The sequence below is a fragment of the Tenrec ecaudatus genome, chromosome 1, assembly GCF_050624435.1.
Source record: "Tenrec ecaudatus isolate mTenEca1 chromosome 1, mTenEca1.hap1, whole genome shotgun sequence".
NCBI lineage: Eukaryota > Metazoa > Chordata > Mammalia > Afrosoricida > Tenrecidae > Tenrec > Tenrec ecaudatus.
Window position 1 is genome coordinate 228,717,741 of NC_134530.1, and position 15,235 is coordinate 228,732,975.

At 47.8% G+C, this 15,235-nt stretch overlaps 1 protein-coding gene across 1 annotated transcript in view; it reads left to right on the plus strand.

Moving 5' to 3' along the window:
• Positions 1-15,235, plus strand: part of CAMK1G (calcium/calmodulin dependent protein kinase IG) — a 32,579-nt gene that overhangs the window by 14,524 nt on the left and 2,820 nt on the right. The window contains exons 3-9 of the mRNA XM_075529829.1: positions 2,213-2,341; positions 6,195-6,269; positions 8,901-9,039; positions 9,917-10,040; positions 11,490-11,565; positions 13,326-13,438; positions 14,164-14,242. Of these exons, the coding sequence (XP_075385944.1) occupies positions 2,213-2,341; positions 6,195-6,269; positions 8,901-9,039; positions 9,917-10,040; positions 11,490-11,565; positions 13,326-13,438; positions 14,164-14,242 (735 nt within the window). The remainder of the gene's footprint in view (positions 1-2,212; positions 2,342-6,194; positions 6,270-8,900; positions 9,040-9,916; positions 10,041-11,489; positions 11,566-13,325; positions 13,439-14,163; positions 14,243-15,235) is intronic.

Here is a 15,235-nt window from a genome sequence, read left to right on the forward strand (position 1 = left end):
CCAGCCAACTGGGAGAAAGATGTGACTTCCATCCAAATGTACAAGTGGGAAAAATGAAACCCACTGCCACCCAGTTGATTCTGACTCCTAGTGACCCCCTTGAAGGATTTCCAAAGCTGTTCATCTGTCCAGGAACAAGTCTCCTCATCTTTCTCCCGGCAAGATTCGCTGACCCATTGGCACCTCCTGCCTTGAGGTTAGCAGTCTTCTGCTTCCCCAACAGCATGACCAGGATTACAGTCATGGAAAACCTGTCCTTCTATTCTGTCCTATCGAGTTACTAGGAGGCAGAATTAGCTTGATGGAAATGGGTTATACTTTTCAGATGATAAATGGGATCATACAATTAAAAAGTTTATCTGGCTTATTTCACATTTATATCCATCCAGAGGCACATTGAAAGAAAGGCCTGGCACTCTAACTTCTGAAAAACCAGCATGTGTTATGGCTCTCTTCCTTTTTATGGCTACCTAATATTCCATGGCACATCTACACCACCATATGTTGTCGACCTAGTCATCTATTGATGGACAGACGCAGTGTTTCGACCTTTGGTGATTTGAGCACTGTTGCTAGCTGCACTGGCAACAAGTATCTGTCTGAGACCCTGTTTTCCACTTATTTGGGTCTACACCTAGGAGTGGACTTGCTAGCTCATGTGATAATTCTCTGTCCAATTTCTTGAGGAGCCACCAAACTTTTCCACGGTGGCTGTTTCTGCCCATTTTAAATTATGAGAATGTTTAACTTTAAAGGAACAGCAACATAATTATATCATGAACATGAGTCTACCCACTACTTAAATTTAACAATTACTTAGGACTACATGTAATAAAACAAGGATTACTGCTTCACCTGCCCTTCCCATGCACTTTCTGCTCAACACAACACGTGTTGCAGCATCATGAAATCTTCTGCCTGCATCACTTAAGAAGAAAGGAATTTCCTTTTATACACACATATCATTGCTGGCCTCAAGAAGATTAAAGGAACCCCCTAATATCATTTCAGTGAGCTCCTAAAAAAAACAAGCGAGAGATACACGTTCCTGTTCTGAACTACCTAACTGGAATTTTGGGAAGTTGGACCCAGTGGCCAGGAATCTAGTGGGCCCAGGGTGGCATGGTGCTGAAAGCACTCAGCTGCTTTCCAAAAGGCTATCTATCAGTTCAAAGCCATCAGCCGCTCTTTGGAAGAAAGACGAGGCCTTCTGCTTCGGTAAAGATCTGGAGCCTTGGAAACTTATGAGCACTTCTACTCTGTCCTGCAGCTTCAGAACGGACGCTAGAGCCATGGGTTTGGGTTTTGTGTGGTGATTTTCTTGACCAAGAAGCAATATTTTATATGCGTCCCTGGTGATTTTCATGCAGCCAACCCAGCACTGAGGTGTTTCATGATGTCCCAGCCTTATCCACGTGTGCCTGTCTGTCACACTGGATTCTGAGGTTGACCATCGCTGATCACAGGGCCAAACACAGAGCTTTTGTCACTTCCACATGCATCCGACACATAGTGCTTACATGTTCTTCACTGGATGACTGGTGCCTCGGGGGTAGAAACACTCCCTGTCCTTCTGTCTCCACTGCCTTCGACTCCAGCGGAGCTCACCAAATCTTGGCTGAAGGAATGCGTGCATGAATGGATGAATAGAGCAAGCATTAAAGATGCTGATTAACTCCGCTCTGACTGCAGCTGGGGGACAGGAAACGCAGCCACAGGATACACCAAGAATTTTCTAATGAAGATTTTTCTAAGAATTTTCTAATGAAGATCCGAAAAAAGCTCAACTGCTAGTGGGCCGTCATTCTAGACTATCCAGATGGCAGGGAAGAGAGTGGCTCAGCTGTTTCTCACGTTAGCTCTGCCTCCACTTACTGTGAAACAAAAACAGTGAGCACTGAGTGGATTTGAACCTCTGAGGAAACCATGCGTGGCCACATATAATTTCACTCCCCAGAGTTTTTAATGTTGGAGGTTTCTTTCCATATACTTGCAGACCTTTTGTCCAAGGCTCCTCTGAGTGGACTTGACCCTCCAACCCAACATATGCCCCACCCATGGACTAGTCAAGCAATAACAATACGAATAGCTGAACAGGTGGGTGCGGCAGTGGCAGTGGAAGCTAGTTACCAGCCACACCTCCCTTCATCCACCCATGTTCTCTAGTCAACCAACCTAGAGTAACCCTGATCTCTTGGTGTCTTCTCCTCAGAGGAGCTTTTTCAGAAGTTTTCCTGGTGAAGCAAAGGATGACGGGGAAGCTCTTTGCCCTGAAGTGCATCAAGAAGTCGCCCGCCTTCCGGGACAGCAGCCTGGAGAACGAGATCGCTGTGCTGAAAAAGTGAGTGGGGTTGCCGGGGGCAGGGACACGTTGGGGATCACAGCTTTGCCCTCCCGAACGATCCCCAGAAGAACGTGAGTGGGATGGCTGCTCCCTCTGGTTGAGTTGATGGCCACTTTGGTCACTCAGCTAAGGTTAGTCAGACAGCTATCTCGGCTCTCTTTTTTAAAAAGCAAGTTGGCTACTGAAACAATTGGGAGCAGCATCAGTTTACACATGTAGGCCAGAACGTAACTAGCTCAGAGCAGCGAAAACGCAGAGGGCCAATTCCAATAAGAATCACAAATTAAAGAAGCCACATAAAATTTGGAAATTAAGCTCAATGGATGCCAAAGTCAACATGGATTCAGCAGGGGCTATGTTGGTCTTGCTTATCATTGCATTGCATTGCCGGTCCAAACATAGTAGATGCTCACTAAATATCAGTTCAGTGAATGATTGAATCAATACGTTCATGACAGCATTGTCAGCTTCTAAAGCAGTGGTTCTCAACTTGTGGGTCTCAACCCCTGTGGGGGCCCAACGACCCTTTCACAGGGGTCCCCTAAGACCATTGGAAAACACATATTTCCGATGGTCTTAGGAACCAAGACACCGCTCCTCTATCTGTCTCCAGACGGGGTCAGCCCACATGCAGATACGCCCACACACCAGTATCCGGCATGAAGACTGTTACCCACGCTACACCATGCTTCAAGAGAAAGTTTCATTTATCTGTCATTAGAAATAAATATTTCAAAATATGTAATTACATATTGTTTTGTGATGAATCACTATGCTTTCGCAATGTTCAATTTGTAACAATGAAAATACAGCCTGCGTATCAGATATTTTCATTATGATTCATAACAGTAGCAAAATTACAGTTATGAAGTAGCAACAAAAATATATTTATAGTTGAGGTCACCACCACATGAGGAACCGTCTGAAAGGGTTACGGCGTGAGGAAAGTTGAGGAGCACTGCTCTCAAGGGAGTTGGAGCCATCAGGTAACTCTTGTGGTATGTCTGTACTTTAAGAAATATTTTGAAGATGACTGTTGATTGGACATTCACTCTAAGTACTCTCCTGGCACATTATGTGCATTCTCTCTCTTAATCCCAAGACAGCCTTATGGGAAAAAATGTACGTTACAGACAAGGAAACTGGGCCTTAGAAGATTTAAATCAGCCAGCCAAGGTTACTCAGGTAGTAAGTACCTGGGCCAGATCTGAATGGAGGCCCACCTACCTCAGTCTAAAGTCCTCATCCCCACCCTTGCAGCCAGGAGTGAAATGCCAGGGGCATTCCTCCTGAGCAGAATTACTGACAGGAAAGCCTAGCCTCTCAGTACTTGGACCATTTTGCTGCCTCGGCTCGGAGCAACAGGAGACCCAGGTAAACCAGGACAGATGGTCCTGACTGTGGCACTACTGGCAATCGGGCCCACATCGTTCTTTGTGTGTGTGTATAGTTGGATGTGTAGCAGAACCCCTGGCTTCTCCACATGAGATGCTAATAGCCCACCCTCAGTCGTGACGAGAAAACAATGTCTGTAGGCAAATGTCCTTAGGGGGTGCTGGTGGGGGGAGATTGTCCACAGACACCAAAAATAAGCAAGTGCCTGCCTCCTCACAGTCTCCCAGAACAACAATTTTGTAACACTTCTGCCGTGGTGAGCCACCAAGAGGCTTGTTGCAGTTAGTTGCCATCCTGTCACCTCTAACTCATGGTGGCTTTGGGTGTGACATCAGGAAACGATGTCCTGTGTGAGCTTCACGTGTGAGTCTTTTGCTGATTGTATGTAGCCCAGTGCCAGTCTGTCTCAGAGAGAGTTTGCCTCACTCTCCAGAGATGGTGACTGGTTCCCAGGTGGTGTCGTGGATTACTCATTGGGTTGCTAAGCGCAAGGTCAGCAGTTTGAAGCCACCAGCCGGTGGGAGAAAGAGAAAGAAGGCTTTCCACCCCCATAAAGAGTTAAGCCTTGGAAACTCAAAGGGACTGTTCTAAACTGTCCTGTCAGGTGGGTCACTACGAGTCAGAATTGACTCGATGATGGTACTTTTTTGTTTGTTGTTTTTATTGACCGATCTCTCCTGATGTCATGTCAAAGTAAACATATTGAAGCCTCGCCAATCTCGCTTCTAATGAACCGTGGGATGTATTTCTTCTGAGACTGGTTTGTTCATTCTTTTGACAGATTATGGGAGCTAACCCAAATTCTTCCCGCTGTGGTACACGCTCTCCTTGCAATGTTTTGTAGGAAGTCGCAATATCCACTTGTGTAGAACAATCCAGGAAACATTGGATGCTCCCTTTGCCTATCTCAGTTCATTTTACTTCCTCTCCTGGTAAAACCAAACCAAATCCACTGCCAACCCTGTAGGACAGTAGTGTTGCCTCTGTGGGCTTCTGAGTCTGTGACTCCCTACGGCAGTGGAAAGCCCCATCCTTCTCCCGCCCTGCAGTGACATTAACAATGTTTGCTCCCTGAAGGAAGAACGATCAACATCTATCGGGCAAGCATAAATTCAACATCACAATGGGAATCTCTCTTTTTTTAATTTTAAGAAATCATTTTATTTGGGGCTCTTACAACTCACAACGATCTATACATCACGTATAGATTTGTACATTTGTACATATGTTGTCATCATCATTTCCAAAATATTTACTTTCTACTTGAGCCCTTAGTATCGGTTCCTCTTTTGTCCCCTCCCTCTCCAACCCTCCCACCCTTGTGAGCCCTCATAATTTATCAATTATTTTTATTTTCATATTTTACACTATCCCTGTCTCCCTTCACCCACATTTCTGTTGTTCATCCCCTGGAAGCGGGGGGGGGGGGGGAGGTTGTTGTATGTTGTATGTCAATCATTGTGATTGGTTCCCCTTTCTCTCCTTCCCATCTCCCTCTCCTCATGGTATCACTACTCTCATTATTGGCCCTGAGGGATTTCTCTGTCTTGGATTCTCTGTGTTGAGAGCTCTTACCTGTACCAGTATACATGCTCCAGTCTAGCCAGATTTGATAGGACTGGGGTCATGATAGTGGGGCGGGAAGAAATATTAAAGAATTAGAGGAATGATGTGTGTTTTGTCCGTGCTATACTGCACCCTGGCTGAGTCATCCCTTCCTGGTGACCCTTCTGTGAGGGAATATCCAATTGTCTCAGATGGGCTTTGTCTACAGGGGTGTCTCCATTCTGACCCCCCTCATTTGCATCAAAATTATTGTTTGTTTGGGGTCTTCTGATGCCTGATACCGGATCCTATCAACACCTCATGATCACACGGGTTGGTGTGCTTCTTCCATGTGGCTTTCTTGCTTCAATGCTAGATGGCTGCTTGTTTATCTTCAAGTCATTAAGACCCCGACACTATGTCTTGTAATAGCCAGGCACCATCAGCTTTCTTCACCACGTTAGCTTATGCACCCATTCTGTCTTCAGCGATCCTTTTGGAAATGTTAGGTTATTAGAACAAAGTGTTCTTGCATGGAGGGAGTACTTGAGTAAAGGTCTAATATCCATCTACTACCTTAATACTTAACATATAAATATCTGTACATAGACCTACATCTCTATTGTTGTATATTAATATATTTACATATGCACATGCATATACTTATACCTCTTTAAATGTCTTTGCCTCATAGTACTTTCCTCTATTTCCTCTTACTTTCCTCCTGTCCAACTATCATGTTGGACCTTTTTTCAGGGATTTTGGTGAAAGCTTTCTTATTCAAAAGCCTCTTAAACATGGTTGAAAACACCTCTGCTAGAAGTGAAAGCCTGGTTGGGCTGCCTCTGCATTATTCGTTTGGAAAGCCTGAATCACATACCTTTCACCATGATATTTACTTTATTTCCAGGATCAAGCATGAAAACATTGTGACCCTGGAGGACATCTATGAGAGCACTACTCACTACTACCTGGTCATGCAGCTGTAAGTGAGAGTGACCTGTGGTCTCCACAGAGCGCCTCAGAGATGAGGGCACGGGGACTTAAGGGTGGCAGGTGGTGAGGGAAGGGTGATGCATGGAAGTTAGAACCAAGAATTAGTTCAAGAGGTTCTAGAATGCACAGAATCCCTTTACGCTCAGAGAACCTCGGGCCAGGAGCATGTGCTTGGTGGACTGAGTTACAACTGTGGCTGATTATTGACTTGGTACAGTACAGCCTACTGCTTGTTAAAACACAACTTAGCTGTCAATAAATACCTGTTTCCAGCCTACCCGTGACTCCCTGCTGCCCCAGCCCTTCCCCTAGAACTTCCTGAACCTTCCATAAGCCAAAAACTTCATGAAGAGTCCTGCCTGGCACAGCAGGGAGCCTACAAAACCCTTTTCTAGCGCCTGGCTTTTCCATCAAACAGGATGTTAAACGTTTTCATATCACTCCAGGGAGAAATTATTGTGGGAGTAGAAGCCACAGGTAGATAGATTGCCATTCAACATAAAGAAAGACTCACTCAGAAGAGAGCCAACCAAGTTAAAACCCGTCTGTGATGAAGTTTGTCTATCTGTGGGACAGAAACGGTGCCTCACTCAAAGGGTGTCTGGGCCACTGCAATGTCCAAACAAGAGTTTGATGGAGAACAGCACTGATAGGCCTGACAGGGGCACCCGAGGGCCCAGCCTTGGACTCAGACCTTTCTATTTGTAAAGGACACACACACACGCACTCATTCTTACACCTACATGCACAGCCTCTCTTTCACACACACACTCATTCTTACACCTACATGCACAGTCTCTCTCTCTCTCTCACACACACACACACACATTTATTCTTATACCTACATGCACAGTCTCTCTTTCACACACACACACACGCACTTATTCTTACACCTACATGCACAGCCTCTCTCTCTCTCACACACACACACACGCACTCATTCTTACACCTACATGCACAGTCTCTCTTTCACACACATACACACACACACACACACACTGTCTCAGTGACTGGCTGCAGTGCGGTGTCTGACTCCTCCACTAAGTCATCAGATCCCTCTGATGGCCTGAAATCTTAATGAGCTCAATCAGACCTCAGCATATCATCTCTGGGCTCCCTCAAAGCACAGTAAAGCAAATCCAGGGAGCAGAAAGAAAACTGTCATGGGGAGGGCCCAAGGCAGCACTAACAACTGCGCAGGAACCATGTGTCATTTTGATGAATCCACCCCGACAGGGTTAGAAAACAGCCCAGCAGTTTGGACGGCAAAGGGCAGGCAGCAACGTGGGTAGGTTTGGAAGTCACTGAGCAGCTGCCAAGCCTCCTAGGACATCAGCTTCAAGGGTGGGTGCATGTTGCTCGTTGTTGGGAGCACACAGTAGTGCACCAAGGTTGACTTTACTGTGGGCCTCTAGCGCCTACAGTAGCTGTGAGCTCAGAGTTCACAGGTAGAAACAAAAGAAGGGAGATGGCGTGCATTTGGATGGAAGCAATTAAATTCCCTCCTTACTGCATGGTGCTGTCATGCGCTTGCCCACATCGCATGTAATGGGGCAGTGGAGGCAGGCTGAGACGGGGAGGGGATCAGGAAGCCTGGTGGAAGCAGTCTGAGGCTGTTGAACCTGGAAAAGCATACAGCCTTTGGAACAGCATTTCAGTCTTCAAACACTTGAGACAGTTCATGTACATAAGATGGTGTGCTTACTCTGTGTGGCCCCAGTGGTGGTATTTGTAGCTAGAAGCTACTGGAAAATATATGTTGTTGTAGTATATAGAGCAATTAAGAAGCTTCCCCAAGCAAGTGGTCTGTTTCAGGGGGTAGTGGATTCTGGCACCAGGGTGTTCTAGTACTAGTTTAACGACTTCTTGGCAAAGATAGTGTAGATGGTATTCAGGGGGTTCAGGAGGAGTGGACTTGATCTTTGAGCTGACGTTCAGTCCTGCAATGTTGTACTATTCTCCAAACACCCCTACTCCCCCATACCACCTAAGTCTAGCTTTTAGAATCTCAATTTTAAAAAGTGGGGGTGGGTGGTCTAAATCCTGGCATAAGTAAAGTTAGCTTATGGTTTTTTTTAACCTTCTTTTTCCTCAAACTCACTGGCATCAAGTTCATTGTGACTTATAGTGACCTTCTAGGTCAGGCTAGAACTGCCCCCTGTCAGTTTTAGAAACTGTAACTCTTTATGGGGAAAAGCCTCATCTTTCTCCTCTGGAGCAGCTGGTGGTTTTGAACTTATGACCTTGTGGTTAGCAGCCCAATACTTAATCCACTATGCCACCGGAGCTCCTGCGGTTTCCCTCATTTATACTGCCCCCACCCCACCCCACCCTTCTTCTTTTCATCGTGACTTCCTATATCCTAGTCCAAGAAGCAAAGCTGCTAAGAAGTGTTCTCACTAAGGAATGAGTGGTTTCTCTTCCACTAAGGAATGAGGCTCATCTTATTTTAAAGGAGAGGGCAATGGTGGGCAGAGAAAAACAACTTGGGATAGAATTCTAAGCGCAGACATAGCCCACATATCACAGCCCAAGGGCATCTGCCCCATGCACACAGAAAAACAACTTCTGGTTCCTTAGACCTGGAATAACTTCCTTTGTGCTTGCCCTGTGCTCACAGTGTTTCTGGAGGGGAGCTCTTTGACCGGATCCTAGAGAGGGGTGTCTACACGGAGAAGGATGCCAGCCTGGTGATCCAGCAGGTCTTGTCTGCCGTGAAGTACCTCCACGAGAACGGCATCGTGCACAGAGACTTAAAGGTGCCCAGCCAGGGCTCCTCTGGTGGAAACTGATGGTGCCCCCTCAGGGAGCCAATGAGATCATTGGACTAGTTGGTTCCAAAGACAACCTCCTCCACCCCCTCCTTACCCCCAGATTCCTCTAAACAAATCTTGAATGACTGAACAACCATTAGGTAACATGTGTACACATGTAACCCACATAGCCCACGGAGGAGACTTACCCACATGATGTGGGATGATGGGGTTTGTGAAACCCGTATAATGTGTGCATTCATTGAAAATTGTCGGTATCCATTTGTACCTCGGCCTTTTCTTAATCTCTTGATTCGCTATGCCTCGTACAATTAGAAATAAGATAGCACTCACGTCTCTTGCACCACATGCTTGTTGACGGTCTATGTTGCATCAGGCATTGTGCCCAGAGTTGGAAAGCTCAGAGATCGTTAGCCATAGTTGTTGGGTGTCACGGAGTCTACTTTCACTCACAGTGGCCACCTATCACAGAGTGGCACTGCCCCAAGGGTCTCCTTACTGCCATCCTTACAGAAATAGAGAGCCAGGACTTTGACCCACAGAGTGGCTGAGTGGGTTTGAACCACCAATCTTTAGATTGGCATCTGTGTTCTCAACCATTGCCCCACCAAGACGCTTACCTAAGTGCCAGTTCCCTCAAAAAGTGAATAGTCCGGTTACTTGGGGGTGAGGGGATGGAGAAGCCAGGAATGCACAAGATAAGGACAGGCATCACAGTGAGGTGAAGCAAAGTCAGGTGCAGAGAGAAGAAGGAGGGAACCTGGGCGCAACGTCCTGAGAAAGGATAGATCGGGGGAAGGAAGGAGCTGTCTGCTCCCAGGGATTCCGTCCTGCCCTGTGTGATCTTTCTCTTTCATCCCAGCCTGAAAACCTGCTGTACCTCACCCCTGATGAGAATTCCAAGATCATGATCACAGACTTTGGTCTGTCCAAGATGGAACAGAGTGGCGTCATGTCCACTGCCTGTGGGACCCCAGGCTATGTGGGTGAGTCTGGAGCCAGGAGGGAGGTTGGCCAATTGGCTACATGCAACTGAACAGATATTCCTCCATCACAGACAGGAACGGTTGTCAGGAGACAGGGTTCAATTTTAGGGGCAATCCAGGTAAAGTTCTGACTTACAAGGTTTAGGTACAGCCAGTCCTTCTTTCCTGAAATCACCAATCACACTTGAACTCACTGTCACTGAGTCCATCCCACTCATAGCGACCTTATAGGATCAAGTAGAACTGCCCTGTGGGTTTCCGAGACTGTAAGTCTTTATGGGAGTACACAGTCTCACCTTTCTCCCAGGTGTGGCTGGTGGTTCTGAACTGCAGACCTTGCAGTTAGCAGCCCAAAGCATAATCTGCCTCACTACCATGGGTCCAAACCCACCCCTCCTGCTCCCAAATTCCCCATCTTTAAGGCTAGCCTAACCCGGGGCTCCTTCTCATGGCCCTGTCTGTCCTTTGGCTTTCACTTCAGTAAGAAGGCTTCCTCCTTCATCTTCCCAGCTGGTCACAGACCAGAGCTGAGTCCTGGAGCACTAGCCTTACCCCCTACTTCCCATTCTGGAAGAGAGCTCCGTTCCCCGCGCTTGGGCCCCTGGAAGTGGAAGAGGTTGAGTTTGGACCTGATGAACCCAAATGTGGTTTCCTCAAATGCACGCCCAGGGCTGCAGGCTGGGAATCCAGCAGAGGTGGGGCCTCTTCTCTGAATGGCTCTGGGGGGTCCCAGGATCCCTGAAAGGTCAGAGTCGGCAGGATAAGAGGTGAAAAGTCTTCCTGAGAATTCAAACGTCTTCTTAGCCAAGAATCATCTGGTTGAGACTAGGGAGTAGGAAACGGTCTCAACTGAAGAGGACGCTGCCATCTCTTAAGAAGAAAAACTAGACACTCCCCAGCAGACACTGAGCAGATTGATCTCTGGGATAAAGACAGCAGGCAGCTCTCTGTTGCCTGGGGCTCCCCTTTCTCCCATGAGAAACACATGGCTCCTGCTTTGGGGCCCCTCCCCCTGGGAGCTCATAGCCTACTGGGGAGACTCAGCCTCTGCCTTCACGGAGCTCACCATCTAGTGAGAGAGAGAGACACCCCCAACACTGGTGACCCCAGTTCTGAAATGAGAGAAGCAGGTCCTGCCCTGGTGGCTTCCCAACTGAGAATGAAGCAGTGGATCCAGCTTTCAGAGAATCCCTGGTCTGATGTGGGAGTCCCAGCCCCTGGCATGAGAACCCGGCAGTCTGATGGAAACGTTCTAGCCTCTCCGGGAGATTGAGTCTAGTTGGGGCTTCCCTCAGGAGCTGTCATTTTCCTAGGACTAAGACCATCCATGAGCTGTCCGTGTTTTCGTCACTAAGCCTCTGCCTGGCCTTGAGCCACCCTGCCCCTGCCCCCTGCTCCCAGCCCTCACCTCTTGTCCCCAGCTGTGACACTGCCTTTGGTTTGCCTCAGCTCCGGAAGTGCTGGCTCAGAAGCCCTACAGCAAAGCTGTGGATTGCTGGTCCATTGGCGTCATCACCTACATACTGTGAGTAGAAGTACTGGCTCAGTTCCTGAGTGATCTCAGAGCCTGCCCACCCCTTCTGTCCCGCTGTCATCTCCGCTCCTCTGGCAGAATCCACCTCCAAAGCAAGTGCCGGAGGTGCGTGTGCGCACACGTGGGCCCGCCTGCGGTCACAAGCAGGCGTCCTTACTAATGAGCACAGCCCTCAAGCTTCCTCTGTCCTGATCCCCACCCAGTTACCAACACAGAGCTCGGGGTGAGCCACTTTTCAGGGACCTGGCACTTCTCCCTCTGCACCCAACCCCACTTGCTGTACACGAATGTGCCCAGTTCCACCCCCACAGAATGGGCAGTGAGAAAAAGCACAGTGAGCCAAGCTCTGAAGTCAGGTGGACCCAGCACCTCAGCTTTCTTTCCTGTGATGTTGGTCCAAGGCAAGAGGTCATCGTGAATGACATCTGACAGACCTCTCCACCTGGCCTCTTCCCAGCTGAGCCATCCCTCTTGTCACCTCCCCCTGCCTTCATCAAACAGCTCTGAGGAAATAGATCTGCTGGGTGCTGCTGACCTTCTGTGTGGGTTCAATTCTCAATGCCCGCAGCTTATAATCAATAAGGACTCACATTTATTCCATCATTCTTTTTTTTCTTCTCAACCATGAACAGTCTACTCTGTGCCCATCACTGGCTGGGTGCTAACAAACAGCAGTGAATGAGACAAACTAAAGCAAAAGCCCTCCGTTCACGAAGCCCACATTCACGTGGGCGGTCCATTGTCTTTCCTGGAGATCTTTTATTTTTTTATAGTTTTATTGACATTTAAGTCATGTACCGTACAATTCAGTGGTTTAATATATTAAAAATAGTTGTGTAATCATCACCACAATCAACTTTAGAGTATTTTCTTCATCCCCATACCTATTATTATTATCTCCCCACTACCCTCAACCTCCCCTTGCCATAAACCGAGGGGACTGCTAATCTAGTTACTGTCTTCTCTATCGGTTTACCTATTCTGCATTTAACATATAGAGCAATCATGCCCAAAAAGTTCAACAATGACAACAAAATAAAACAGAAAAACCTCAAACCCAGTAGAAACAGAAGATAATTGGAGCTAGAACAAACTCAAAATGTATCAAAAGGGAAACCAATTCATTATAATGTTACATTTTAAGTGAACTATCTCTGCAGTAATCCACTTTCCAGTGCACTCTGTCTGAGGGCAAGACTGTTGACATCCCTAGTCAATAGCCTGAGGGAGTGCAATGGAGGCTTACTCCGACCAGGGACTCTGCAAATGGATTGGGGGATTTCACTAACATCCATAGCCTTGTGCATAGTTGGTGCTCAGAGTTTAAGCTCTAATACAATTCCCTCCTCTATTCTTGGATTGTATGATTTCTAATCCTTGGATCACACAGGCTGGTCTGATCCTTCCATCTGGACTTGGCTGAAACCTCCTTTAGGTGGCTACTTGTTTTGAGACAAACCTTTAAGACCCCAGACACTATTCTTTCAGCTAGATAGGCACCACCTGATTTCTTGAAGATCTTTTATACATTAAATAAGAATCAGAGGCAGTATAGGGAGGGTGGGATCTTCCAGGGATGCCTATTCATTTCCTGACTTTTGTATCTCTCCTGAGTCTGCTGCGTCAGAGCCATCTCCTGGTCTCCTCACTTCTTGCTCGTCTAACTGTGGGAATCTGGAGGGAGGCAGAGGAGGAAGGAGGAGAGAGGGCAGGATGGCTCATGAGCACCTCTACTTCCTGTTCCGCTACAGGTTGTGTGGGTATCCCCCTTTCTACGAGGAAACCGAGTCCAAACTTTTTGAGAAAATCAAGGAGGGCTACTATGAATTTGAATCTCCATTCTGGGATGATATTTCTGAGTCAGGTAAGTCCAGTGGGAATGAAGGATGAGATAACAGGCTGTACACAGGGACTGCGAAGAGAAGCGAGTTTAACAAAGGCTGACAGCCCTAGTTCCCGAGCGTCCCGGGGGATTCTACAGAGCTGACTGCCAAGGCGAGTGGAGAGATCTTCCTCTGGCTCAAAGGCCAGGGAAATCATGTGTGACTCGGGATCATGTAATTGTTTCCCTGGAGGCAGAACCAAAGGATGCCTGGTAAATTGGGATGAAGAGGTAGTTTGGATGAGATCTCAGGTGGGACTAGCAAAACCAAGGGATTGGCCTCCACATGCATGCATGTGCAAGAAGGTGGTCCATGCGGTGCAGGCATGTGGGGCCTGTTAAGTAGGATGAAGTGGAATACTGGAAGAAGCCCGCCTCACATGCATACCCATGTGCCTCGACTCTGCAAATGCATGCCTGTATGGTAAGTAGGCACATGGGGGCCTCTTGATGAGAGACGGATTTGCAGCACTGTGTGGGTGAGTGAGGCTACTTAAAGCCTCTTTCTTTGGTGGCTTAGAGTGGGTTGTTGTTAGAGGGTTTGGGTTTTTGGATTTTTTTCCCTACTCCCTTTTAAGACACTTAAAATTGCTTCTTTGGAAAATTAGCTAGAGCCGTATTCACTGCCGCCCACCAGCCCGGAAGTGAGTTTGCAGCAGTCATGAAATTGGGTCCTTAGTTGCTGTGTCTTTGATTGCTCCCACTAGCCAAAGATTTCATCTGCCACTTGCTGGAGAAGGACCCGAGTGAGCGGTACTCCTGTGAGAAGGCCTTGAGGCACCCCTGGTGAGTGCGTGCTGGGGGGCTCTCTCCAAACCCTGTCCACTGGTCTCTCCAAACCTTGCAGCTTTCACTTTGTGGTCCGGGAGATCCTCCTGCCCTGTGTATTGCAGTAGCATCGTGAACATGCAAATGCTGGCCAAGTTCACTACTAGGGCTTCCTCTGATTTCCTATTGCAAACAAACAAACCCCCCACCGTGGAGTTGATTCTGTCTCATCGCAACCCTGTGTTACAGAGTCGAACTGTCCCTGTCGATTTTTGAGGCTAGAAATCTTGACAGAAGCAGAAAACCTCACCGTCCCCCTACTCCCCACCCCACTGGAACCGCTGGTGGGATTTGAACTGCTTACCTTGTGGTTGCCAACCCAACCCTTAACCCGCTACAGCCCCAGGGGGCTCCTACCAAGTTGCTGTAGCTCACTTTCTTCAGCACACTGGCTGCCTTGAATACTGTTACTCATGGGTGGAGCAGCCTTTGCAGCTAGGCTGTGAGCACCTTGGGTCAGGACCCACCTTCCTTACAGTGCTGGGCACAAGGCCAATGTCAGAAACTCTCAGAGATGAGTAAAGAAAAAGGGGCAAAGGGGGCAGAAAGCCCTGAAGGGCAGAAGAGTGATGTGCTTGGCTGCTAACCAAAAGGTTGTCGAATCAAACCCATATGGCGCCTTCTCTAGAGAAACGCCCGCAGATCTTCTCCCACCAGTTGTAGCCCCATGGTGCCTGATAGCAGCCAGGGCGTGGGAGGGCAGTCGTGTTGGAGGGCCTGACTGAGGAAGGTGTTCAGAGGAGACAGACTCCCAGCCAGGTTTTGAGCTAAAGGACCATGACAACAAAAGTGCTCTCAAGTGCAGCGCTGGTGACCTCTTTCAGTGAGTGAAAACAACTGCCATTAGGTCGATGCCAACTCAGAGTGACCCTATAGGACAGAGTAGAATTGCCCCTGTGGGTTTCTGAGGCTGTGTTTATGGACGGTGAAAGCCTCATCTTTCTCCTGAGG